A 25,063-nucleotide genomic window follows, 5' to 3' on the forward strand; every position below is an offset into this window, starting at 1 on the left:
ATCAATCGACTGTGTTCTGCACGCCCCCTACCAGGGATCGAGTCCGAAACCTGGGCATGTGCCCTGACTTGGAATCAAACCAGAAACTTTTTGGTGCATGGGAGGATGCCCAACCAATTGAGCCCCACAGGCTAGGACTTTCTGTGCATTTTCAATGGTTGAGATGACATCACAAATACAGCTGTGCACCTCCTCCCCACTGAGCACATGCCCACTAGACCCAGTGGTCACCGTTAGCCCTTGTTCCTCTGCTGGATCCCACTGCCTATAGAAAATCATGTGCTGATTTCAGAAAATAACATGAATTAATAATTGAAAGCAATTCAGAAAAACAAACAAGAACTATCTTTCCTTTTCAAAGGGGAAAAATAGCTGGGGCAGGGTCTTTCCAGGGTCTTCCGTGGCCACCAAATAGGAGTCATATGGTTTAAACAGCAGAGGTTGGGGATCTAGGGCGTGGTAAGTTCTTCAGCTGTGCTGTCCAATCTGACATCACCTCATATGATTTTAAAAATCGCTGAGAATGTTCCTTACATCAGTGATCACATAATTCAAGAAGTGATTCCACAGCATACCTCCCCAAATGCTGTGCATGGGGCCTGGTGCCTAAGGAAATGCATGTTCCCAGGTTAGGCGATCCCTGACCTTCCCTGAACATTTCACCTCAGTAAAGAAAGACATCTGCTGGCCCACAGGGACTCCACTGCAAGTCTGTCCCCAAAACACCACCAGGGGCCCATCCCCAGCGATGCAACTGCCCATTATAGAACAGTATCTGGGTCGCTGACATTTTCCCCTGAAGAGCTGATCTCATGTGGAATGCTCAAATTACCATTTAAAAAATAGTTACTTGTTCTTGGAATAACCACTGGGTGCTTTGCTCTGTGTTAGAAAACACAAGTGGGGGCAAGTTGGAGTCTTGTGGGGTCTTTTGCCCCACCTCCAGGGGGCCACATCTCTAACAATTAGATCTGTGACAAGACAAGCGCTGTTCTCAATATTGATTGACTTTTCTGCTGTAGAAGGAAACCAGTCCAGGTTAACTAAGTGGTACAACCTTAGAGCGGGGGGGGGGGGGGGGGGGGGGCAGTCAGAAGTACCATGGAGAAGCAGCTTCCTCTTGTTGTGACAAAATACACATAATATAAACCTACCATTTTAACCATTTTTAGGAGTACAACTCAGTGGCATCAAGCAAATTCACACTGTTGTGCAACTGTCACCACCATCCATCTCCAGAACTTTTCCATCTTCCCAAACTGGAACTCTACCCATTAAACCGTAACTGCCCATCCCCATCCCCCAGCCTGCAGGGACCACCATTCTACCTTCTGTCTCTATCATGGTTTTGATTCCCCTAGGGACCTCATATAAGTGCAGTCACACAGTGTTTGTCTTTCTGTGACCAGCTTATTCATTTATGCTCAAGGTTCACCCATATTGTGGCATGTGTCAGAATCTCTTTCCTTTTTAATGCTGAATAATATTCCATGGTATACATGTACCACATTGTGTTTATCCATTCATGTCAAGAGACACTTGGGTTGTTTCTACTTTTTGGCTACTGTGAATAATACTGCTATGAACATGGGTGTACAAATATCTGCCACAGTCCCTGCTTTCAGTTCTTTTAGGTATACACCCACAAGAGGAATTTTTGGATGTGATAATTCTGTTTTCTTTTTAGAGGAACCTCCACACTGCTTTTCACAGCAGCTGCACCATCTTAAATTCCTACCAACAGTGCACGAGGATTCCAAACTCTCCACACTCTTGACAACACTTCTTGTTTGGTTTGGTTTTGTGTATAATAGCCATCCTAATAGATGGGAAATGATATCTAATTGTGGTTTTGATTTGAATTTCTCTAATGATTAATGAAGTTGAACATCTTTTCATCTGCTCACTGGCCATTTGTAAATCTTCTTTAGAGAAATGTCTATTCAAGTCCTTTGCCCAATTCTGAATTGGGTTGCTTTTTACTTTTGTTGTTGTTTATGGAGTTCTTCATATATTCTGGATTTAATCCCTTATCAGATATGTAATTTGTAAATATTCTCTCCCATTCTAAGGTACTTTTTTTGCTCTGTTGAAATTTCAGCGTAATCTTTTTTCTTTTGGTGTCATTTGTAGGGAATCATTATGAAATTCAGTGTCATGAAGATTTCCCCTTATGTTTTATTCTAAGTCTTATCATTTTAGCTCTTGCTTTTCTAGGTCTTTGATCCATTTTAAGTTAATCTTTGTAAATGGTGTTAGATTAAGGATCCAACCTCATACTTCTGCATGTGGATATGCAGTTTTGCCAGCATCGTTTGTAGAAAATACCCACTGAATGTTCTAGGCACTTGGCAAAAATCATTTGACCATGTATGTGTTGGTCACTCCATTGGCCTATATCAGCGATTTTCAACCTGTGTGCCACAAGGTTTTTTAAAACATGCAATACCTGACTATTTAGTCAGGGGTACTGACCCCTTTTCCCTTAGATTGTCAAATAAAAAAACGACAACAGCCAACACAACAATAGACATCAGTGTGAATGAATCAAAATTATACATATTTTCAGATTGGCAAAAAATATATTTTTTGGTGTGCCGCAGAATTTTAATAATTATGTGTGCTATGGGATGAAAAAGGTTGAAAATTGCTGGTCTATATGTTTTTATGGCAGTACCACTCTCTTTTGATTACTGTAGTTTTATAATGAGTTGTTTTGTAATCAGGAAGTGTGAGTCTTCCAAATTTTGTTCAAGATTATTTTGGCTACTTGAGTTCCCTTGAAATTCCATATGAGTTTTAGGGTAGTTTTCTATTTCTTCCAAAAATACTGTTTGTAACTCTAACTCACCTAGATTTAATGGGTCTTGGGAGGCAAAAAGTCTATGTTGGCCTTTTCCTGATGATCTGCTTGGTGACAGCTCATCACATGCTTGAAACTGGACCTCTCACTAATGATTTTAGTGCAAACTGTGCCATTCTAAGTTCCCTCCAACTCTGAGTGATCAGGACTGGTAGTTGGTTTGTGAAAGCAGATTATCACTAAAAAGAATGGTCATACATACTCAAAACATTTTATTTTTGCTTTAAATATATAATACACATTCACATGCCACCATCCTGATGGGAGCTAGGGACATCTGTTCCCATCTAGTGCTCTCCCTCAGCCTCCCAGCTCTTGCTGCTCCTTTAGAGTTAATCTCATGTTATTAGATAATAACATTAAGCTCCCCTGATTAAATGTCTGTATGGTTTCTGTCTCTTTATGGAACTAATGTGTACAGGAGGCCCAACTTTTCTCTGTTGATTTGGAGGGCTCTAACAGGTGGACAGTGAGGACAGGGTTCCATGGACACACACAGAGGGCTTGTCTCTCTGTGCTCAGTCAGACCCCAGACTGCTTTGTCTTACAGTACCTTTGAAGCGGAGCAAGGGTTTTATAAAATTAGGGAAGGAATAGAATGTAGAATTCTTCTGGATCCCCCGCCCCTCAAAAACGTCCCTGTCTTTTCAGTTGTCTTGCTCATACCTAATATGACATCACTTTTTTTACTTTGTTTTCTCAGAAAAAGCTATCTTTATTTTTGTACTCATATTTAATCGGTTTTAGGTTTCAATTAAATTGGGCTTAATTAGCTCTTCTTCTCCTAGCTTCTTAAGATAGAAATTTAGATAATTAATATTAGAATCCCCCATAACCTATATATTATACTTTAAACATTGCTTAACTGTATATAAAAATTTCTACATGTTGTGTTTCATTATGATTCAATTCCAGTAATTTTCCTTGTGATTTCTTCAATCTGTGGGTTATTTAGAAATATGTTACTTAATTTCCAAATATGTTAGGAGTTTCTATATCTATTTTTTTTGTTATTTAATTCTGATTTAATACCATTTTGGTTAGAAAAAAATATTCTGTGTAATTTCTGTCCTTTGAAATGAAACTTTGTATTTTAATGACCTACAGTATGTGCTCTGTCTTGAAAAGTGTCATGCAAATGTGAAAGCTATGTGTATTCTGCATTTGTTGGATGTGATGCTTTGTAATGTCAAATAAGTCACTTTGTTTATAGTGTTGGTCAGCTCTTTTATATTGCTATTGATTTTTTTGACTAATCTATCAATTGCTAAGAGAGGAGTGTGAAACTCTCCATTTAGTGTGGTCATTTGTTTGGCTTTATGTGTTTTGAAGCTCTATTGTTAGGTACTATGTTGACAAATTGGGCCTTTAATCATTATGAAATGTCCTGGTCCTTGTCCCTTTTTGTCTCTGATGTTACTCATGATCTGAAGTCTAACTTGTGTTATATTTTATTCCATTCTTTTACTTTCATCCTTTGTATGTATTTATATTTAAAGAGCATTTCTTATAACCAGCATTTAGTTGATCTTGCCTTTTTTCCAATCTGGCAATCTCTGCCTTTTACTTGGAATGTTTAGTTCATTTAACTACATTTAATATAATTATTAATATGGTTGGATTAAATCTATCACCTTGGCATGTAATTTCTATTGTCCTGTCTTTTGTTCCTTTGTTCTTTCTTTTATCCTCTCTTCTGTTTTGGGGATTCCATTTATCTCCCCTGTTGAATTTTTAGTTATATTCTGTATTATTTTTAGTGGTTGCTCTCAAGGTTACAATATGCATCTGTAATTTATCACAGTCTATCTTCAATATGTTATTACTTAAAAACAATGTAAAAAAACCTTACATTAGTATAACTCAATTTACTCCTTCCCACACTTTGTGCTTTTGCTGTCACATATTTTATTTCTACATTATAGATCCCACAATATATTGCTCTAAGCAGCTAATAATTTTTAAGAGCAATTCACACTTACTCATATATTTGCCTTGCTTGTGCTCTTCATTTCTTACTGTACATCTGAGCTTCTACCTGGTACCATTTCCCTTCAGCCTGAAGACCCCCTTCAACATTTCTTGCACTGCACCTCTGCTAGTGCTTTTTTATTTACCTGAAAATGTCATTATTTTATCTTCATGTTTGAAAGATACTTTCACTGGATATAAAATTTTAGGTTGACTTTTTCTCCTTTCAACATTTAAAGATATTTTCCCATTGTCTATTGAGATCCAATGCTTCTGATGAAAAGTCACTCATCATTCTTGTTGCTGCTCCCTGTATGTGATATGCCTTTTTTCTCTGTCAGCTTTTAAGATTTTCTCTTTATCACTGGTTTTCAGAAGTTTAATTACAGTAACTAAATGTTTTTTGTTTTTTGGGGGGGTTTTGTTTTTGCATTTATCCTGTTCTGCATTTGATGATCTTCCCAGATCTATAGGTTGCTGTTTTTTAACAAATTGAAAATATTTCCAACAATATTTCTTTAAATAATTTTTCTGCTCTATTTTCTCACTTCTCCCCTTCTGGGAATCCAATTACACAAAGTTTGACTACTAGATGCTCCCACAGGTTATCGAGACTTTGTTCATCCCCCCCCACACACACACACACACACTTCTCTCTCTGTGCTCCCATCTGCTTGATTTCTTTTGGAAGGTTTTCAAATAAATGTAACTTTTCCTTGGTTGTGCCTAATCTACATTAATCCCATGCAGTAATTTTTTTTAAATGGTAGATACTGTATATTTTAGTTCTAAGATTTCCATTTTGTTTCTTTTTTATAGTTTCCAAATATTTCCTGAAATTCTCCATCTCTTCATCCAATTCATCCATGTTTACTTGTAGATTATTTATTATGTTTATCATAGTTTTTAAAAAGTCTTTTCCTGATACTTCCAAACCTGTTTCTATTGACAAATTTCCCTTTTGTTTATGGGTTGATAATCTGGTGCCTTTACACATCTTGTAATTTTTAAATTTTATGCCAGAGGTTTTTGTCTAAAGTAGATGGTTTTTTTTAAAAGAGGAAATGCTCTTTCCTCTGTTAGGCAGCTAGGATGAGGGGTTTATCAGTTTAATGCATTTAGAAACAGAGCTAGATTGGGGTGGGGTGTGGCTTTAAACTCTAGCAGAGCCTTGGAATTCAAGCTCTAGGAGTCTAATGAGATACCTCTTCACTTTCCAGCTCAGCCCGACTCCCTTGGCCACCAGGGATAGCTTATAAAATTTGAATTGGGTGGAGTGTGGTTCAGCTTTGGCTGACTTCAGTTTACCTCTGGTTTCAAATGTGTTGATGGTGAGTTCACAAGTCTCTGTCCAGGGGAGCCTGGTACCAACTACCACAGGACTTCAAAACTGAGAGCTGCTGAAACTATGATTCTAAAATTCTGCCCAGCTGGCATGGCTCAGTGCTTGAGCGTAGACCCATAAACCAGGAGATCAAGGTTCGATTCCCAGGCAGGGCACATGCCCAGGTTGCAGGCTCGATTCCCAGTACGGGGCATGCAGGAGGCAGCTGATCAATGACTCTCTCTCATCATTGATGTTTCTATCTCTCTCTTCTTTCCTCTCTCTGAAATCAATACTTAAAAATATATATTTGAAAAAAAGTATATTTAAAAAAATTTTTTAGGACTGTGCGACCATGAGAGTTGGAGATGATGACACTTTGAAACTGTGTGACTATAAGATCTTCCTTTGCTTTCTCTCTCCATATCTCAGTCTCCACTTACGCAGCAGAATTCCCTGGAAGAGAATTGTTTAGGATTAGTAAAGAGGCTCTCTTAGATTCTTATCTGAAGCATAAGCCCCGAGGTTTCTTAAGTTCAATTGCTTTTTATCTGAGCATAGATAGTCCTTTTCTGGCAGCTTGTTCCTCCATGCATGCTCCTAGCAAACTCAGTGACTGGACCCACGTATGAAAGTATTTCTGTTCTTTCCTCATTTAGGAAAGCATTTCTTCTCCATAGTTGAGTTCTTTTGGATCTTTGTGTATCCATAGCTCTTGGATGGCTTTAAAGGGAAGTTTTGGTTCATCTTGGGATTTCTTGTTTTGACAGGAATAAAGGCCTTTCATATACTTCTATATCCTAACTAGAAATAGGACTCACGGATTCATCAGCAAGAAACATTTTGCCAATTTCCTTTGTGTTTCTCTGTTTGACCCTTTATCTATTTATAGGAGTACATTTACAATTTGCCAAATGTAAGGGTGGTTTGTTGTTGTTATTGATTTTTAGTTTTATTGTCTTACAGTCTTTAGATATCAATTCTTTGGTATTTGTTGACACTTTATCGCTAGTGGTCAATTCTGGTCAATTTTGGTACCTTTAAGGCTGATGTAAGTTCTCCAATAGTCCCTATTTGTATATATTCTGGAGATGAGTGTATATTGTCTTATTGTAAAATTTGACCAGGATTTTATCAAAATTTTGATTAAAGTTGGGAAATGTTCCCAACTTTAATACACTTGGGAAGGATGTGTATTCTAAAATTATTGGGTTCAGTACTCTACACATGCCCATTAATGGAAGAGAGACATGTGTTTAAATGTATATCTTTTTTTTTTTTTTTTTTAATATATCTATATTGATTTCAGAGAGAGGAAGGGAGAGAGAGAAAGAGAGGTAGAAACATCAATGATGAGAGTCACTGATCAGCTGCCCTTGCACACCCCCACTGGGATCGAGCCTGAAACCTGGGCATGTGCCCTGACTGGGAATTAAACCGCGATCTCCTGAATCATAGGTCGATGCTCAACTGCTGAGCCATGCCAGCCAGGCCAAATGTATAACTTAATATATGGTTTGCTTATCCTGTTTGCTTTAGAGAGAGGTGAAATATCCCATTATGATTATGAATTACTCTTTGTAATTCCCTCAATTTATGCTTCAAACATTTTCATGCTATGTTGTTAAGGGTTTACAGATTTTATGTATTCCTGGTTGTGACTACTACTGTTATTGAATGAACCTCTTTAGCCCTAACAATGCATTTTGCCTCTTATTATATTTAGTTTGTTATGAATATTGTTATACTAGTTATCCTTTGGTTAGAATTTTGCTGGTCTACCATTTTTAATAAATTTACTTTCAACCTGTTATGTAAGTTGTGCTTTTTATTTCCCATGTCTTTGTTTTCTTTACTCCCTCCTTTTTTGACTTCTATTTGACTTCATTTTCTTTAGTCTAACACCCTCTTCCTGCTTTCCCTTCTTAGTACAAACATTCTACTTTTATATCCTTCTGATTTCTTTTATTTAAACTTCTCCATATGTTTTCTGATCCAAACTGTGATGAAACAAAATTAAAAGTAAGTCAATGAGTGATTTTAAGCATTTCTTCTATCTAGAAAAGAATGACAGAATGGTGGTCATTGAAATATTAGTTTAATACAACAACTTTTTTAAAGTTAGTATGATTAACAATCATTTCCAAGCCACATACTTTGACAATAGTGGGTAAATGAATAAAAACTGCATTAAATTTACATTAACTAAAATATATTTATATTCATAGTTGTTAGGATAAGTTCATTTAAGTAAAAAGCAATAGCAATAGAAATATCCAAATAGTAAGGTTGTCTCTAAATTTCATTTTGTGCTTATTAAACCCTTGTAAATATGCATCCATATTAAAAGGTGATATTATTCATGTTTTTTTCAGAAAATAGGCAATTTTGTAAATGAGAAGAGATAACATGGTTAAAATGGAAGGAAAAAGAAACTTAGAAGAAAAAAGGCAAAACATTAGGTAAGAATAGCTTTTCAAGACATGCCTTTGAAAGGGGACAGGTATTTTCAGATCTGACTTAAAGCAGATTGATTCTCTGTGCTGCTATTTACTTCTCCTAAGAGGCACCTTTCTCTACTTCTGCCCTATGTCAATGTGCAAAGGGCACATAATCACAAAGGAAAATCATGTGGATAGACTACTTCAAACAAAGAATGAAATCCAGGATATCCTCGGTTATTTCTCTACTATGGTCATTCTAGCTAAAAGATAGTCAAAGAGTTTAATAAATCAAAATAGCTCAATGGTAGTTAAAAAAGAGGTCCTAACTCAATATCAATGGAGTAATAAAAGGTGTTGATGTATAAAGATATTTCATTTTAAGATTCAGCCATAATCTTTTCAGCAGCTCACTGCAATATATTCACAACTTGGCTGTCCTTAGTTTTAGCAGTGCCTCAAAAGTAACCTACAGTAAAAATATCCTAAGAAATAAACTAAACATATGAGAAATTCACTAAGCAGAGTTTATTTGTATGTATTGGAACTGCTCCAATAAGTTGGCTGAGATGATTACTTAGGAGTGTGACTTACTTCCTTCGTTGAAAGACTGTAGTCAAAGTTCATTGTGGGGAACCAGAGTGGATGTCTGCAGACAAAGTGGGCTCTACACTTCCTGGCAGGCCCGAGAAGCCTGGTTTCTGGGACACATCGTCTTATTTCATCCATCATTTGGGATGAGGGAAAGGAGGAGCCAAAAACTAGAAAGAAGGAGATGAGCCAGTGCCTGATGGACCAATCAAATAGAGGGGAATGGGAAGATTTCTCCATTTATGGGTTTAAACTCTATAAAAACATGGCTGAGATTATCATACGGTTTTGTTTTTTCATTATCTTGCAGCTTTCTTTCAGAAAGAAAACAATAAATACTCACTTGAATTATGCTGGTTTTAATTACTGATTTAATTTCAAATGCTCTCCCTTGCCTCCATCAATGGCATATCTCCCCTGCTTCTAAAATTCCACTTCCTCAGCTTAAATATTTTCCAGGTACCAGGTATCTTTGCCTGACTCTGATTCAGGTGAAGCACAGTTAAGGTGTTCCCTGCAGGGGAGGTCTTCGCGCAGATTCCTTCTGCAGGGAAGTCCTCACATGAGCTCTGGCACCTGAAGGCAGGTCCTCACACAGGCTCTGTCCCGAGGGCAGGGTCTCGCACAGGCTGTCCTCTGAGGACAGGTACTCACACAGGCCTCCTGCTGCAGGTGCTGTAGGGCCCTTGTGGCGGGGATGAGGAAGTCAGTGAGGCAGCGCAGCCCGTCGCCTCCATGGAGCCTCTCAGCCACGCTGAACACCTGCCAGAGCACGGTAGCTGCCGTGGCCTCAAAGGGCGGGTAGAGGTCAGAGAGCGTGTTCTGGATGTAGGTGTCGAGGGATTCCAGGTCCTGAAACAGAAGAGAGGATCCGGAAATCTAAGATACCAATAAAGACATGTACGTGGACACTTTCACAGGCTGGCACTTAAGGGTCCCTGCATTATATTTGTGAAGTAGGGAGGGTATAAGTGAATCCTCAGCACAGAGGGGAGTTCCTGTTGGGGACCAACTGCTTTTCCTTCGCGTTGTCACATGGCAGCAGCGCACTGAGGAAGTGCCCACAGCTGCATTAGATAGACTTGAGACCTCTGCCTACTAGGGTGATCCTAAATAACACTTTGTAAGTGAGGGTTGTCACATGAGGCACAATCAAGTATAGATTGGGATAAGTTCTATCCCATCAAATTATGAAATATGCACCTTAAATGCTCCATTTTAGGATCTTCTATGGAGCATGTGAAATTTCTCAGGGGGTTCTCTCCTTCCCTGGCTTCCCCCTCCCTGGCTCTCCTGGGTCTGCACATGGAATGGGGGGGGGGGGGGTTGTGGAGAGAACAGAGTTGAATAAGTTCATCCATAGCAAATACATTTTAATTGTATAACTGATGTTTTAAAATTTAAGTAGAAACCATTAGGGCATCTTTCATCAAAATCACAGAATTGTGCCCTTTCAATCATTCTGAAAACAGTATCACTGGTACCTGATTCCCCTTTACATTTTTGGTGCAACATGCTTTTATGTAAAGATGGAATGCTTTTAGTTTGAAAAAAAAGTTTAATGCTATTTTTAGATGTACCATTTCCTGAGGAAATACCACAAGGTTCATTTGTTTGGAAAAGAAATGCAAGGCTACAAATAACAGTTAAAAGCCAAAGATGTTAAAATTGCTGAGGGATTTTTAAAGGAACAACGGTTACATCTGAGACTCTTCTGACCAACTAATCATACAGATAATTTCCTAAAGAAATTGAAAATAAAACAGCGAATCCTCTGGCCTGAAGTAGGTGGACTCAGAAGGAGGCTGTCTGTCCTATCCAAGGAACCAGGCTAAACAGAGACCGGGGAGGTATGTGCTACAGTGTCAGTTCAGCTTCTAGAAAGCACGTGACACTAGGCACACCTGAGCCAGCTCAGTTCCTGCCTCTGTGTTACCATGGTGAGACGGTGGGTCACATGCCCTCCGGAGCACCCATGCCCCACACAAGTCTTGCCATGTCTGTCTGCTCCACTTCCTCCACATGCCTGGCTCTCCCCGTCAACAGGAATTATCTAAATAACTTTGTCCAGAAATGCCAATGTGGTCTGATTTCCAAAAACTCAAATCACCCCCAAGTCAGAAGCAAACATCCAGTCTATGAGAACAAATGGAGCAGGTTCCAAGCCAGTGGTAGGAGTCAGCCTCCAGGAGCTGTGCAGCTCCTTATAGATATTTGAAGCAAATGCTGTGATACAACAGGCTGTTAGGAAGTGGAATGCGATCCTAGGGGACATGTCTTTAATGGCCTATGTTGGAGGAACTGAAATGCAAACTTTGCAACCTCCCAGAGAGAGATGCCCTTCTGCTGCTCAAATGCGCAAATCCAGGTCCATTTCTCCTCAGGACCCACTGGGTGGGCCCTGACCTCTCATGTCCAGCTGTGGTCAGCAGCCTCCTGATGGGTGGGTCTCTTAGCCTCCACCTCACCAGTTCATCTTCTTAAAACTGTCCAACATTGAAGGAGAGAAATCAATGTTTACTGAGATCCTAGAGACAGCCCTGGTCACTCACAGGGCAGCCCAGCCTCCCTGGCTCCTCCTCTGCCCTTTGATTCCCATTGTGACTAGGTTAGGCCCCCACACTTGGCCTGGGGGTGCCTCTCCACTGGTGCCAACTCCCTTTGCAGCCATTCTCACTCAGAGCCTGGTTCTGGCAAGAGCTGCCCAAGGGAAGTTGTCTGCTGGCCAAGGGGCCATTTCCCAGGTCAAGCATGTTGAGGAAGCCTTGGATAAGCTAAAGTGAAACAACTTCTCCAGCCTCCTTTTTAAAAATTAAAAAATTTCAATTACAGTTGATGTAAAATAGTATATTAGTCTTAGGTGTATAATAGTGGTTCTCTGCATCTATGAGTTTGTTTCTATTTATATTAGCTATGAAATGATCATCCAATAAGCTTAGCACCCATCTGACAGCATACATAGTTATTACAATATTATTGACTATATTCCCTATGCTGTATACTTTACATTCCCATGACTTTTATAACTGGTAATTTGTGCTTCTTAATCCTTTGATTTTTTTTCACCCATCCCCTCAACCCCCCTCCCATCTGGCAACCATGAAAATGTTATCTGCATCTATGAGTTTGTTTCTATTTTATTTGTTGCTTATTTTGCTTTTTAGATTCCACATATAAGTGAGGTCATATGGTATTTTTCTGACTTGTTTCACTTAGCTTAATACCCTCTAGGTCCATCTATGCTGCCTCAAATGGCAAAATCTCAGTCTTTTTTTACGGTCAAGTAATATTCCATCGTGTATATGTACTACATCATCTTTATCCAATTGTCCATTAATTAGGTTGTTTCCATATCTTGACTATTGTAAATATGCTGCAATGAACATAGGGGTACATACATCTTTTCAAATTAGTGTTTTGGGTTTCTTCAGGTAAATACGCAGAAATGAAATTGAGGGGTCCTGTTCTATTTTTAGTTTTTTTTAGGAACCTCCATACTGTTTTCCATAGTGGCTGCACCAATTTACAATCCCACCAACAGTGCTTGAGGGTTCCCTTTCCTCTACCTCCTCAGCAACACTTGTTAGTTGTTGATTTCTTGATGGCCACTGTGGCAGGTGTGAGGAGATATCTCACTGTGGTCTTCTCCAGACTCATATTCTAATATGCCCTAACTGACATAAGAGGGCCAAGCCCAAATTTTCTTGAATATATTCAAGGCAGCTTAAGAAAACAGGAAAATATACAGTGTACTTTAGAAAAGTTTCCACAATAAATGCTTAAAAACAAGAACAATGTTTTGGTATCTTAAAGGGTCAAATTCAGTCATTTAGAACATTTACTCTGGCATTTTCTTCCCTCACATTTGCTGGGCTGATTGTGTGTGGACGAGGGACAGTGTGTATGTGTGTGTGTGTGTGGGGGGGGGTGTTTGAAGGCTGGTGTGTGTGTGAACCTCTGTGTATGTGTGTTTGAGGCAGGTGTGTGTGTGAGGGCCTAGTTGTATGGGAGGGCCAAGTGTGTGTTCGAGGGCTGGGTGTGTTGAGGGCCAGCGTTTGTGGGCAAGGATTTCTGAAGGTGTGTGTGCGTGGGAAGAGAAGTGGAGAGCCGAGAGAAGTACATGTTGGTAAATTCTTAAAATAGTTTCTAGGCCTTTGGATGCAGGAGAAGAGAAAGAGGCAGACACAAGGTTGGGGTGAGCGTCGGGTGAACACTGCTAACAACTGCAGTCTGGCCTCTCTGCACGATACAAGTCACACATTCGCCAAAACCTCACTTTCCATCAAAACATCCAAAAATAAGAAGAGAGGAGACAGACAAATGTTGATGACTATGTTGACAGTAAAGCACTAATTTCTTTTCCTTATATAACTCAGGATTCCCGTTTCAACCAAACCCACACACATGGAGATAGGCTGACTCCAAAACGCAGAGCCTTCGCCTGTTTACTGGATCATAAATCTTACCGAGGCTTAGAATGGGATTATGTGTTACGCGTGTGTTAGCGGAATGGCAGGTACAGTACTTGCATAAAAGCACTTAATCACCATTTTGCTGACCTGTGAATTCAGTGTGTTGTTATTTGGCCAACTGCAGGGCTGCCTTTGAATTTTAACAACAAAACTTATGTCTGCAAAGACATTTTAAAGCTTCATTCTTCGACAAAGGATTTATTTTCCCTATTAACTTTAGGTAAAATTTTACTGAAATGGGGATGATTTTTAAAGTCAAGATCTTTGTTTCTCATCATATCTCTGCTCCCCAGGGACTAAGCATGGTCCTTGTGGCACCGGGCTCTCAGGAGACAACCATCTGGGTGTGACCCTCCAGGCCTCACATGTGCTAAAGGAGAAGACAGAGGCTGGGGTCAGATGGCCCACTGGTGCCCACCCATAGGGGGCCAGTCTCTGGAACTTGGGAAAGTCGCTTCTTCCTATAGGAAAGGCACGGGTAGAGGGAAGGGGCAGATAACATGCTAACCAGCAAAGCAAAGGGAATTTCTTTTCATTTTTGAGGATTGTGCTGACCTAAAGGAGGCCAACTGAATGGGACAGGGGAATAGCAGGGGGGCCTGTCCAGGGCTTGGCAGGCTGGAGGGATGTGGCTGAGGCTGTCCCAGTAAGGAATGCCCATCAATACTCACATTTTAATTCAAGTACAACATTTTTAAGGGCAAGTAAAGGTGCAAGACTAGGATGAAGCCCAGGGCCTTGGGAGTGGCTGTCAGCAGGGTGGGCATAGATATAAGGACCCCTTTACCTGCTGAGAAAGTCTGCAGTGGCTTACTGAGGGGGCCACCCCACTTCCCAGAGAAGGGGACTCCAAGATACGGAAAGCTGAATAGCGAGGTCCCCACACAGATGGGGATCTGAGACCCTCTCCCCACCCTCCCTGCAGACAAGCTGGTGGCTGACCCAGCATAGCCACCTTAGGGAGGTTCTCCCCGTGGCCACCCCCATGACCAAAGGAAACCACTGCCCAATCTTGTGGGTGATTCCTTGATGTCTGGGCCCTGTGCACCAGGGACAGTAGAGGGTGTGTAGGGCAGGACCGCAGGTCACTTAGGACAAGGTCTCAGGTGGGGAAAGGGGAGGATCGAGCAGCGGTGGTGGCAAAAGGTGGCACAGTCCTCCCCATCATCTAGGCTAGAGGGCTCCTCTGGGACCCATTCACATTCTCATTCTGAAAATCCACAGTGGGCTGACGTCAGGATGCAAAGAGCAGACAGAATGTGGGGCTGGGGGCTCCAACAGGGTGAGAATGTGGGTTGGGGGCACCAACAGAGTCATAAAACGTGGGCTCGGGGCATCATCCAGGAGGCAAGGCTTGGGTGGGTAGATGAGGGTAGTGGTGGTGGTGGTGGTCACAAAGGCCACTCATCTGGTCTGGGAGCTTGACTCCTCCTGCAGCCCCAACATCAGCCCCTAGCGACAACATGCTGCAACCCAGGGTGAAGCCATCCTGAGTGAGGGGCGTGGTGGTGCCTGCCATACAGGCACTTCCAACCCAGAAGATAGAGCAGCCTTTTTTCTTTTGTTAATCCTTACCTGAGGATATTTCTTTTCCATTGTTTTTCACAGAGAGTGAAAAGGAGGGAGGGAAGGAAGGGGAAAGAGAGAGAAGAGAGAAACATGGATGTGAGAGAAACACATCAACTGGCTGCCTCCCACATGCACCCTAAGTGGGGGGCAGGGAGCAAACCTGCAACCCAGGTACATGCCTCTGACCAGGAATTGAACCCATGACCCTTCAGTACACAGGCTGACACTCTAATCACTGAGCCACACATGCCAGTGCTAGAGCCGCCTTTTAATTCACCACTGTGGCCTTTGCCTCTAGCCAGAATTTATAAACAAGAACCAGGATGTTCACTGGAGCATCCTGCAACCCCTCCAAGCAGGACCTGGGTCAGAAGGGGCCTTGCTCTGCCCCACTTTCCGTCAATAGCTGCTTTCTCAACTTCGTGGGTGAAGAAGCTGCGTGTGAAACCCACACTCCCAGGAGGCTTGCTCTGGGCAGCCAACCTGGTTAGAGCTGTTTGGGTGCTATTAACAGGGGCCTCCTTGCTGAAAAGGCCCAGTGACGGCACCCGGCGTCCTGCCCAGGGGGCCGATGGCCATCATTGGTTTCCTGTGTGCACAGACCCAGAAATCACCTTTGAGTCCAAAAAACCTGCCTAAAAAGCCTGGTCCCCTCATCTGGGCTGGTGTGCCAGCCTATCTACACCCAGTCTGCCTACATTCAACCGATCTATACCTAGTCTGCCTACACCCAGCTTACCTATACCTGCCCTGCTTTCCACTCACACGCTGCTGTGTATTTGGGATTCCTGACTGCCACAGTTGGGGGTCTGAGATGTTTCTAAGGGGTGGAAAGTCTTTTGGCCAAAGCTGGTGCCCAGAGGGAAGGAGAAGAAAGGGAACTGGCGGTGCCTCCTTAGGTCTGCACTCTACACCCTTGGAAGAGCTCTGTGATTAATAAAAGCAGCGCACACTCCTAATTCTGCTGATGTAGGTTTAGAGATCCTCAGGCCCTGGTGAGAAGCCTCACCTGACACGTATTTTCCCCAACCTGTATTCTACTGAAATTGGCACAGGAAGCTGAGCAGAGACGTGAGATGCTAGCAGCTGGGGGGACGGGGGCGGGGGATGGCTCTGGGGAATCCTCTATCAATGAGACCCTTTCTCTCCTGATTCCACAGTCTCCTTTTAAACCTCAGTTATAACTGATCCTGGGATGGTGACTACTGCAGAAAGAGCCCTACTGTACCTCTCTCACCCCAATACCTGTACTCCCCACAGCCCAGAAACACACACACCTGGTGCATCTAGGTCTGATGTCGAAGCCCCACCTGGACCACTCAACCAGGACCTGGGGTTGGCCCAGATGAGCCACTAGGCCTTGTGGTGATGTCTCATGTTGTGAAAACACCACAGAGATCTGGCCAGAGCCTCCCTTCCCACACCAGAGCACATCTGGCAGCTTAAAGCCTCAGGAGGCCCCACAGAGGGTCCAGTTCCCTTCTTCTGAGCCCCTGGCCAGGGTGGCCCAACCCTCCACTCACTCACAGTATAAGGGGAGGAGGACCCTAAAAAACTGATCACAGACAAGGGAATGAGGCCACACCAGGGCAGGGTGGGCAGGTGGGAGCAGAGACTGAGAAGACAGCAGTGCCTGGGGTCCAGGCCAGCTTCGCATAGACACAGGGCATAGACATGAGCAAGGTCTCACTGGGTGAGCATACTGGGGAAGGAACCTTCTACTGATTCTTTCTCCTTTTCTGCAGGGTGTCCATTCATCCACTGGCTGTCTGGGCTCTCTGGAGGAACCCACAACAGAGGACAGAATAAGCCTGGGTAACCAAATGGAGCGTCCCTGAGCCCAGCAGGCCAGGCAGGGTGTCTGTGGGACCAGGTTCCCCGGAGGAAACGAAGGTCCCACGAAGGTCAACGGTGAGAAGGTGCTGTCCAGTGGATGGCAGAGGCTGACCCCATGGGCACCTGTGGACTCCTCACCAGGGCTGGCGTTCTCCTCCAGCAGTGAGAAATAGACCGAGGCCACAGCTGGCTTCAGAGCCACTAAGCACTGATAATGAGCCCATTCTCTAACTCCTACAGCCCATGAGAGATGGGTCTGTGACAGCATGTCCTGTGGGCAGGCCTCAGAGAGCTGCACATTCCAGCCTGCTGGGATGGTGCTGTGCACCTTGGTCTCGCTGCACGCACACATACATGCGCACACATGCACACATGCATGCACAAACACACGAGAACTGTGCCCTGCACCTTCTTCTCCCTGCACACACGCATGCAGAGATGCATGCACACACATGCACAGAGACAACCTCCTGCATGCATGTACACCCATATACACAGGCACACATATGTACATACACATTCAGAAGGTGCACAGAAACTCCCTCCACTCCTGCCTGTGCACCCCCTAGACTGAACCTCTCATTTTTGCAGCCTCGCTTCTCACCTACATTTGTTCTCAGCTCCTGTCTGGCAGCAGGAAGAGCATCAGAGTGAATTTCAGCGAAGCTTGGCGCTTGTACAGCAGTCGTGAGAAAAAACTTTCTAATTTGAAACTCGTTTGTAAATTAGTGCTAAATCTTCATTTCCTTGGATACTAAATACCGCTTGCAGATTTTTCTTTCAAACTAAAAATAAATACATTAAGATACATAAATATGCAAGTATTTAAAAACAACACCGTGTATTTAGGTCTAAGTTGTTTTTAAAAATCCCAAGAGCAAAATTTCTAAGGACAGGGACTTTCACCTGAAAAAAACAGGGACCTGCATGTGGAGCTGCCCGTATTTCCTTCAAGTAATTGCAAATAATTAAGAAAGAACAGCAATTTGCTATTCCTAGTCCTTTCATATTCAAACAAGGGCCCTTTACATTTCACAGCAGATGAAAAGCAAAGGAAGCCAGTCTTTAAGCTCTGAATGCCCTTCAGTCCCTTTCTCTCTTTTCCTAACACAGTACTTTCAGGTCAGGGTCCTGTATGAGTGCCTGTCACCCTAGACTTTCCTGGGGAACTGGACCTTCAACGCTATTTGTTAGTGAGTGACAGTGGTGTTGCTAAAGTTACTGGCATGCCTAGTAGACACGAAGGTCTCTACCTTGTGGGTGTCAAGAAGGCCGAAGGCCCAACAATTCTGCAAAAGGCAATTGCTTCCAGGAAAATTCTGGCCACTCACAGCAGATGTTCCGAACTTGAATTCCTACGAATTCACTGAAATGCAAAATCACAGCAGGGGCTTCAGAAGCAGAAACACTGCCCGTGGAGCAGCACTGGGCAGCCCCTGCCACCTGACTGATTCTGAGTCCTAAGTCAGAGACACACACCGGAGCTGGCTGTAGTGATACCCTGTGTGAGCCATCACAGATGGTGCCATCTGGGTCTGCCTCTCTGGGTAAGCCTCCGCGCGCCCCATTGGTGATCCCAGCCACCACTTTGGGCCCTTCCTGGGTGAAGGCAGCAGTGTCTGCCTCCTATGGAACTGGGTCTTCTCTCCCTGACCAGGGATCCCCAAGCCTGACACCTGGGTCATTGTAGCTCACCTCACACCTTCCACAAATACTCCTGGCCTTCCTAACCAAGGCAAGGGCTTCTTTCTCACGTTCAAGATTGCTCACTTTTCACTTAGCTTCATCTTGTTGTATGTCTCCAAACCCAGACTCTGCCTTTAGGTCCTGCATGTGTATGGAGTCAAGTTACACCAAGAAGTGTTTAGAGGGTCTTTAGAAGAGATAGGCAGGGAAACAGTTGCCCAAATGTTTACCACAAAGAAGTCCAGACTCCAAAAGGAGCTTCGTTATGTGGATATAACTCCTCTGAGGGACAGGAAATGCCTGGATTAACTAAGGTACTGATCTGAGTAAGACAGAGCAGTCTGTGGTTGGCTGTGCTGTTGAAAGAATCTCTGCCCACTGGTATCAGGCATGGCCATGTGACAAAGAAATGTAGTGGCCATGGCAGATGCCAGTTCTGGGAGAAGCTTTTTCAAGCCAGCACATGCGTCACCATTTGTCAGGCAACACCCCAGAGCGAGGCCATTCTGTGAGCATGGATCACCTGATGTGATGACTGTGATGGGCATGTAGCATGAGAGGGTGATCACTGTGCTGGCCACTGAGACTTGGGGTCATTGGTTACTGCAGTATAACCTGCTCATCCCGACTGATGCTCCCCAGGGCCTGGAACACAGATCCAGGGGACACCTGAACTCAGGCCTTCCCCTACCAGGGCAGCCACAGCACACACCTTGGGACCCTCCTGGATAGATGTCCTGTAAAGCACCGGCAGGCCTAAGCTGTCTGCAGACACATCAGTGCATCCTCACCTGGAGCTGGTTCTCAGAGGCTTCCTGGATAGACTGAGCCCCATGAGGTAGCTTGAGGAGCAGGATCTTGGGGCTCTGTCTGCCAACAGTTGGCATGGTGGCCCCAGGGTGAAAGGCCCATTTGGCATTTCTCGATCTTGTCTATATTTCCAAGAGGCTGAGACTGTTCTGGAAACAACTCAACTCTGAATTTCATCATCCACAGATTTTGCTTTTCCATGGTATGAACACTCTACAGTTTTCAGGGCCAAATTAGGAGGATGCCAAAACAAAGGAACTATTTCAGGGGTCATTCTTCAGGGCTGTACCCTGTGTAACAGGCCCAGGAGGAGAATCCAGAAAATAATTTCTCTCCAAATATAACCCTGAAAACATTTTCTCTGAATTTATACACGACTTACTAAATATGAAACACATAATCACCTGACTTCAGCAATTTAAAGCTGGTGTGCGGATTACAGAGGATTGTGGGGTGCTGGGCATCACTGACAATGAAAATCCATTAACAGTGCTGAACACTCAGCCAGCCACTGTCTCCGGCGGCCAGCGTGTTAGAACAGCTCCCCTTTGCAGTCTTATGCCCAGAGCCATACTGGGATAGCCGCCAGACGGGCTTCTCTCAAGTTTATGAGCAGAATGAGGCTGTTCCGCCACTTTCTTTTCTTTTTTTTCCTTCCTCAGATGCTCAGATCCACCTGGAGCAAGGACTTTCCAGGTGGCTTATGCTCCAGTTTCTTTTTAAACTGATCTCACGCTCATCCTGTTATCCCAGCTGCCCAGACTAAACTTCCTGTTGTGGAACTGGCAGGTGCAGCCGGGGTTAGGCTGTTTTGTTTTTAATTTAATAAAGTTTTATTTTTCAAAATGTACAGCTGGTGGGACCTGTTGTTCATGCATCTTCACCTGCAGCTGGGGCATCCCCACATTTGGTGTGTGTTTCTGGTGTAAATTATTTGAGCTCTGTGCTTTGGAACTAGTTTAATAAGTTCTTTACTGAGGAATTCCTGCAGGGCTGCCCTGGCCAAGGAGCCACAGATCTTCAGACTCTCAGAGACAGCAGCTGGGAACTTCCTTACCAAGTATGTCATATGTTGCTTTGTCAAACAAGACTACGTTATTGAGCTTGTCCTGAACTTTGCCTTTGGACCACTTCTTCTTTTTGGCCTTGCCCCAGATTTGTTCACTGGGTCTTTGTCTTTCTTGGCCGACTCTGCAGCATCTTTCTTCTTGTCGTCCTTGGCGGCACAGGTGTAACTCAAAGAGCAGCTGCTACCACTGCAGCCTTGATAAGGTGGCCAGGTTAGGCTGTTCTGAAGGAAGAACCCAGGCCTTCCCAGGCCACCAGCGGGGCGTCCATGTACCTGCCCACCATGTGGCTCTGAACCTCCAAACTGTAATGTCACAACCACCACAGTGATGGAAACTGAGGGCACATCACAGTTTACAACCACATTCACACATTTAACGCCTATTACTGACAACAACCCAGTCCCACAACTCTACCTTAACTCTGCAATTATGTCATTAGCCATTCTATCAAACCTACCACATCACAGAATGGACCTTGACCTGATGGGATTTTATGTCCTAGTGAATCTGCCTCTACCAGGCACACTCAGAATCTTCCTCTGGGTGTTTGGAAAATCTTTCTCAGGATCTCACCTGGATAGGTGGGGCACCCTGTGTCATCCCAGCTCTGTCCTTGCTGCTGTCTATAAAATGCTCAGCAGTCCACAAACTATGATCCAGTGTTAAAAATAACCAAAGAAGAGCACTAGTTTGTGATGTGAAAATTATATGAAATTCAAGTTTCAGTGTCCATAAATAAAGTTTTGTTGGATCACAGTCACTCTCAGCCTATTGGCTGCTTTTGTGCTATAAAAGCAGAGTTGAGTTGTTATGAACAAGACCGTGTGGCCGTTCAAAGCCTAAAATACTTTCTCCTTTCACAGAAAATCTGCTGACCCCACTCTCAGCGAGGGAACTCCTGCCAGGCGGCCGAGGGGCAGCCCCACCCACCTCCCTGACTGCTGCCCCCGTGGTGTGGAGCCTGGCTCAGCATGGCTGCAATTCTGGGTGAAGACATGAAGGGGTGAGGGCTCTACTCACACCATTCTCTAGTTCAGCAATCACATTTCAACTAATTGTCAGTGACATGTTTTCCTTCATGATTCAGCCTAGGAACAGCTTTGCTCCGTGTGCTCTGAGGCTGGGCAGTTGACAGTCTCAGCCTGCAATGGAGGGCATGGCTACCAGACGCCACTGTCTGTTGGGGCTGGCTCATTTCTACTCATGATCAAGTGCATGGGAATGTCTAAAGCAGTCATTTAAAGGTCTGTTATCCTTTTTTGCATTTGACAGCCTAATAAGCTACAGGGGAATTCCCAAATGGGGGGCTGTGAAAGTCTTGGGGTGCTCCTATCGTGCAGCATGTTAGGGAATGATGGCTGCACCTGAGGAGTCAAGCACAACCCTTGCCACCTGTTGTATGTTCACTTGGTCTGTATTCAGGACAAAAGCAGCTGCAAGCATAAAGTCCCAGACCAAGGCCTGCCCTGGGCACAGGAGCCCATCGTGCCATCAGCGACCAGGAAGTGACCCCACCTTACTGTTTACTTGCTGATCCTGCAGTGGTTGGTCAACAGACCCAGTCCTGCCCTCAGCAGATAGAAGACAGAGCCGGCAGGATGAGAAACAGGACCCAGTAAGGGCCCCAGGAGGACCGAGTGGAGGTGCCAATGAAGAAGAGTCTGGCTAAGCAGTGAGCTGTGTCCCCGAGGCCCAAGGCAAAGGTGGTGGTTGCGGGGATGGGGGGAGTGTGATGACACCACATGTAAATATCACCCTGGATTGTATATTGGCTATTTCATAGTACAAAGTCCCTGAGAGTTCTGCACATCTGGTTTTTTCATATGTAAAACAGGAAAATTACTATAAATCGAATTCACCAATTATTCCACAATGGTAACAACTTATTTTATCTTAAAAGGACTTCAAAGCTTTTTATTTTTTAACACAAAAGGCAAACTGACAATGAGATGTTGGTTTTCAAGGCATTTTGGCCGAATTTAGTTCTTTACTTCTCTTAGTTCTTTGAAGGTACTCGACAAAAAGTGTACAAGACTGTTATTAACCACCAGCAGTCCAGACTGGGTTCCTCGTGCCAAAATGTCATTTCAGCTGGAAGTAAGAGTTTTGTTTGTTCTAAACCATGGCCGGACCAGAAAGATTACATCAACTTAAAACATCTCCTGTACTCCCGATTACACCACACTTAACTTTCTACGCTGAGCGCTCCATCGGTCCAGCACAGAGCATGGGCGAGCGGAGAAACACCCCAATGAGGTTGGGCCTGCTTGGCCCCCGAGCACCTATTTGGCTCTGCACCCATATCTACAGTTCTTTAGGGGGACGACTGATAGGAGCCATCCTTCCTGCTTAACTTGTCTGAAAAAGCCTAGGTCAGGAAAGGAAAGTGCTCTTGAAAGGTGTCGCTCAATGAGATGTGTCGCTTCTCAAGTATAAAGAGCAAACCTTATCCTCATGCCTCCAAGTTTCCTGTTGTCCTTTTTAGTTCATCTTTTAAATTGAGCCACAACAAACCACCTTCAAAACCAGAGTAAGTTCCCTTTTGTCTGAGTCCAGCTGCTTTGCCAGCGTCTGCCTGGCTTCCTGGCTTCAGCCAGCACACCTGGCGTCCCCACACCTTTCCCATGCAATTTCCAACAGAGAAACAACTAATTCCAGCTGATACTCTTGAGGAAATGGTTGAAACTAATTTTTCTAAATTGTAGATCTGACAGAATATTCCACTGAAATCACCAAATTACAAGGTTGTTTGTTTTACACTTTCAGATTATATTCCAACATAAATAAAAGAGGAGTATGTATCAAAATGCAGAGTGGGAGTGGGACATTGTATATCTGCACTGCTAGTTTAAAAACGTCTTTCCAAGGCATCCTATGAGCAGGGATCCCAGGCCACAACTGGGGTGCTATAGCTGTGACTACAGTCAGGAGCCTGATTTGGGGTACTTCAAGACGGGAATACAGGAATCCTAGAAAAGTTCCTCTCAGACTGGCAGTGTTTCTCTGCTTGAGGGTGCCTTGAACGTAGCTGGTACACAGGTCCTAATTTCACTTTAACAATTAAGATAAGAAAGCCCAGCCTGGCCGGGCGTGGCTCAGGGGTTAAGCGTCAACCTAGGATCCAGGCAATCAGGGTTCGATTCCCAGTCAGGGCACATACCCGGGTTACGGGCTGCAGCCGATCAATGACTCTCTCATCATTGATGTTTCTATCTCTCTCTCTCTCCCTCTCCCTTCCTCTCTCTGAAATCAATAAAGATATATTTAAAAAAAAAAAAGAAGGCCCAGTTTATGGTACTAATGGAAAACCACAGATGTGCTTTAAATTACATGATTCCTGTGCTTTTCCTAAAGGATCTCATGATTTAGACTTAATCTTTAGTTTCAGCGGGACAGGTGATGACTGCACACACTGGGTTGAGGTTTCTCAGGAACTGGTGCTGGGCCTGGACTGAAGTACCTTTCTGCTTTCCAGAGGGAGGGTAAAGAATCCAAGATTGCATGCCTGGTTGGGAAAGCTCTGTAGGAACACCTCATGAGGCATTACTGGAGTGCAGGAAGGAAGAGGAAAGTGGCAGAGGGTAAAGCACACTTTAAGGTATTTTAAGGGAAATGCAAGCTCTATACACACGATAAAAACAATAGCAAAAAGTTATTCTAATGAGAAACCTGTGATGTATGTACTTGGAGTGCTAAGGTGTCCTTTGCACGGCCTCCCTGGTCAAGAAAGACATCACTGGGCTGGTGTAGGAAGCACATGGCATCAGGCAAAGGGAGACCTGGCTGTACATAATGTGAACAGGCTCCTGAGGTATCCAACATGGGGACCAAAGAGAGACCAAGAGAAACATGCTCAGCGAAACTCTTAGAGATCCTAAGTCTAAAGATGAAGCTGGAGCCCGAACCACACTCAGAATGGGCATGGCAGGAGGCTTACCAACTGTTGGTATTCCAGAACAGGGGAGCTCTGAAAGACAAATGTATCATAGAAAAAAGGAGGTGTTGGTACAGACTGGAAAACCACTGACAAAAGGTGTAATGCCCAGTGGTGGCCAGGCTCAACATACAAGCAGCCTGGGCCTGGCAGAGCCCTAACAGTGGTCTGGGTTGTGAGGACAGAGGGTGTGTCCACGTCTTCTGGGGGCTGGCTGCATGCTGTGTAGCCAGGATGTCTGCACAGCATGGGTCTGAAGTGCTACCACTGGATTTATAGCACCTGGCTTTGGGAGAGAGTGGGTAGACACCCGTTTATGAGCATGCCCACCGACAGTGGGTGCCTACCCCTGTCATTTACAACGCAGTCTCCAGTCAGAAATGATATTCCAAGTCACAAGTGTCCCCAATTTTGGTTCTCACCTGTGGTCCTGGCATTATCTCTCTTTTCCCCTTCAAAGTGTTCCAATTTGGACAATAAATTATATGGCCATTCT

General features: G+C 43.8%; 1 protein-coding gene and 1 pseudogene across 5 annotated transcripts in view; both read right to left on the reverse strand.

The window, feature by feature from the left end:
* Nucleotides 1–25,063, reverse strand: part of PLEKHG4B (pleckstrin homology and RhoGEF domain containing G4B) — a 77,703-nt gene that overhangs the window by 40,967 nt on the left and 11,673 nt on the right. For all 5 annotated transcript variants that reach the window (XM_087815365.1, XM_087815366.1, XM_087815367.1 and 2 more), the window contains exon 2: nt 9,845–10,042. In XM_087815365.1, coding sequence (XP_087671491.1) covers nt 9,845–10,042 — 198 coding nt within the window. The remainder of the gene's footprint in view (nt 1–9,844; nt 10,043–25,063) is intronic.
* On the reverse strand, nt 20,068–21,606 carry LOC107536717 (small ribosomal subunit protein eS25 pseudogene; annotated as a pseudogene).

This window comes from Miniopterus natalensis, chromosome 3 (assembly GCF_054644295.1).
Source record: "Miniopterus natalensis isolate mMinNat1 chromosome 3, mMinNat1.hap1, whole genome shotgun sequence".
NCBI classification, from domain to species: domain Eukaryota; kingdom Metazoa; phylum Chordata; class Mammalia; order Chiroptera; family Miniopteridae; genus Miniopterus; species Miniopterus natalensis.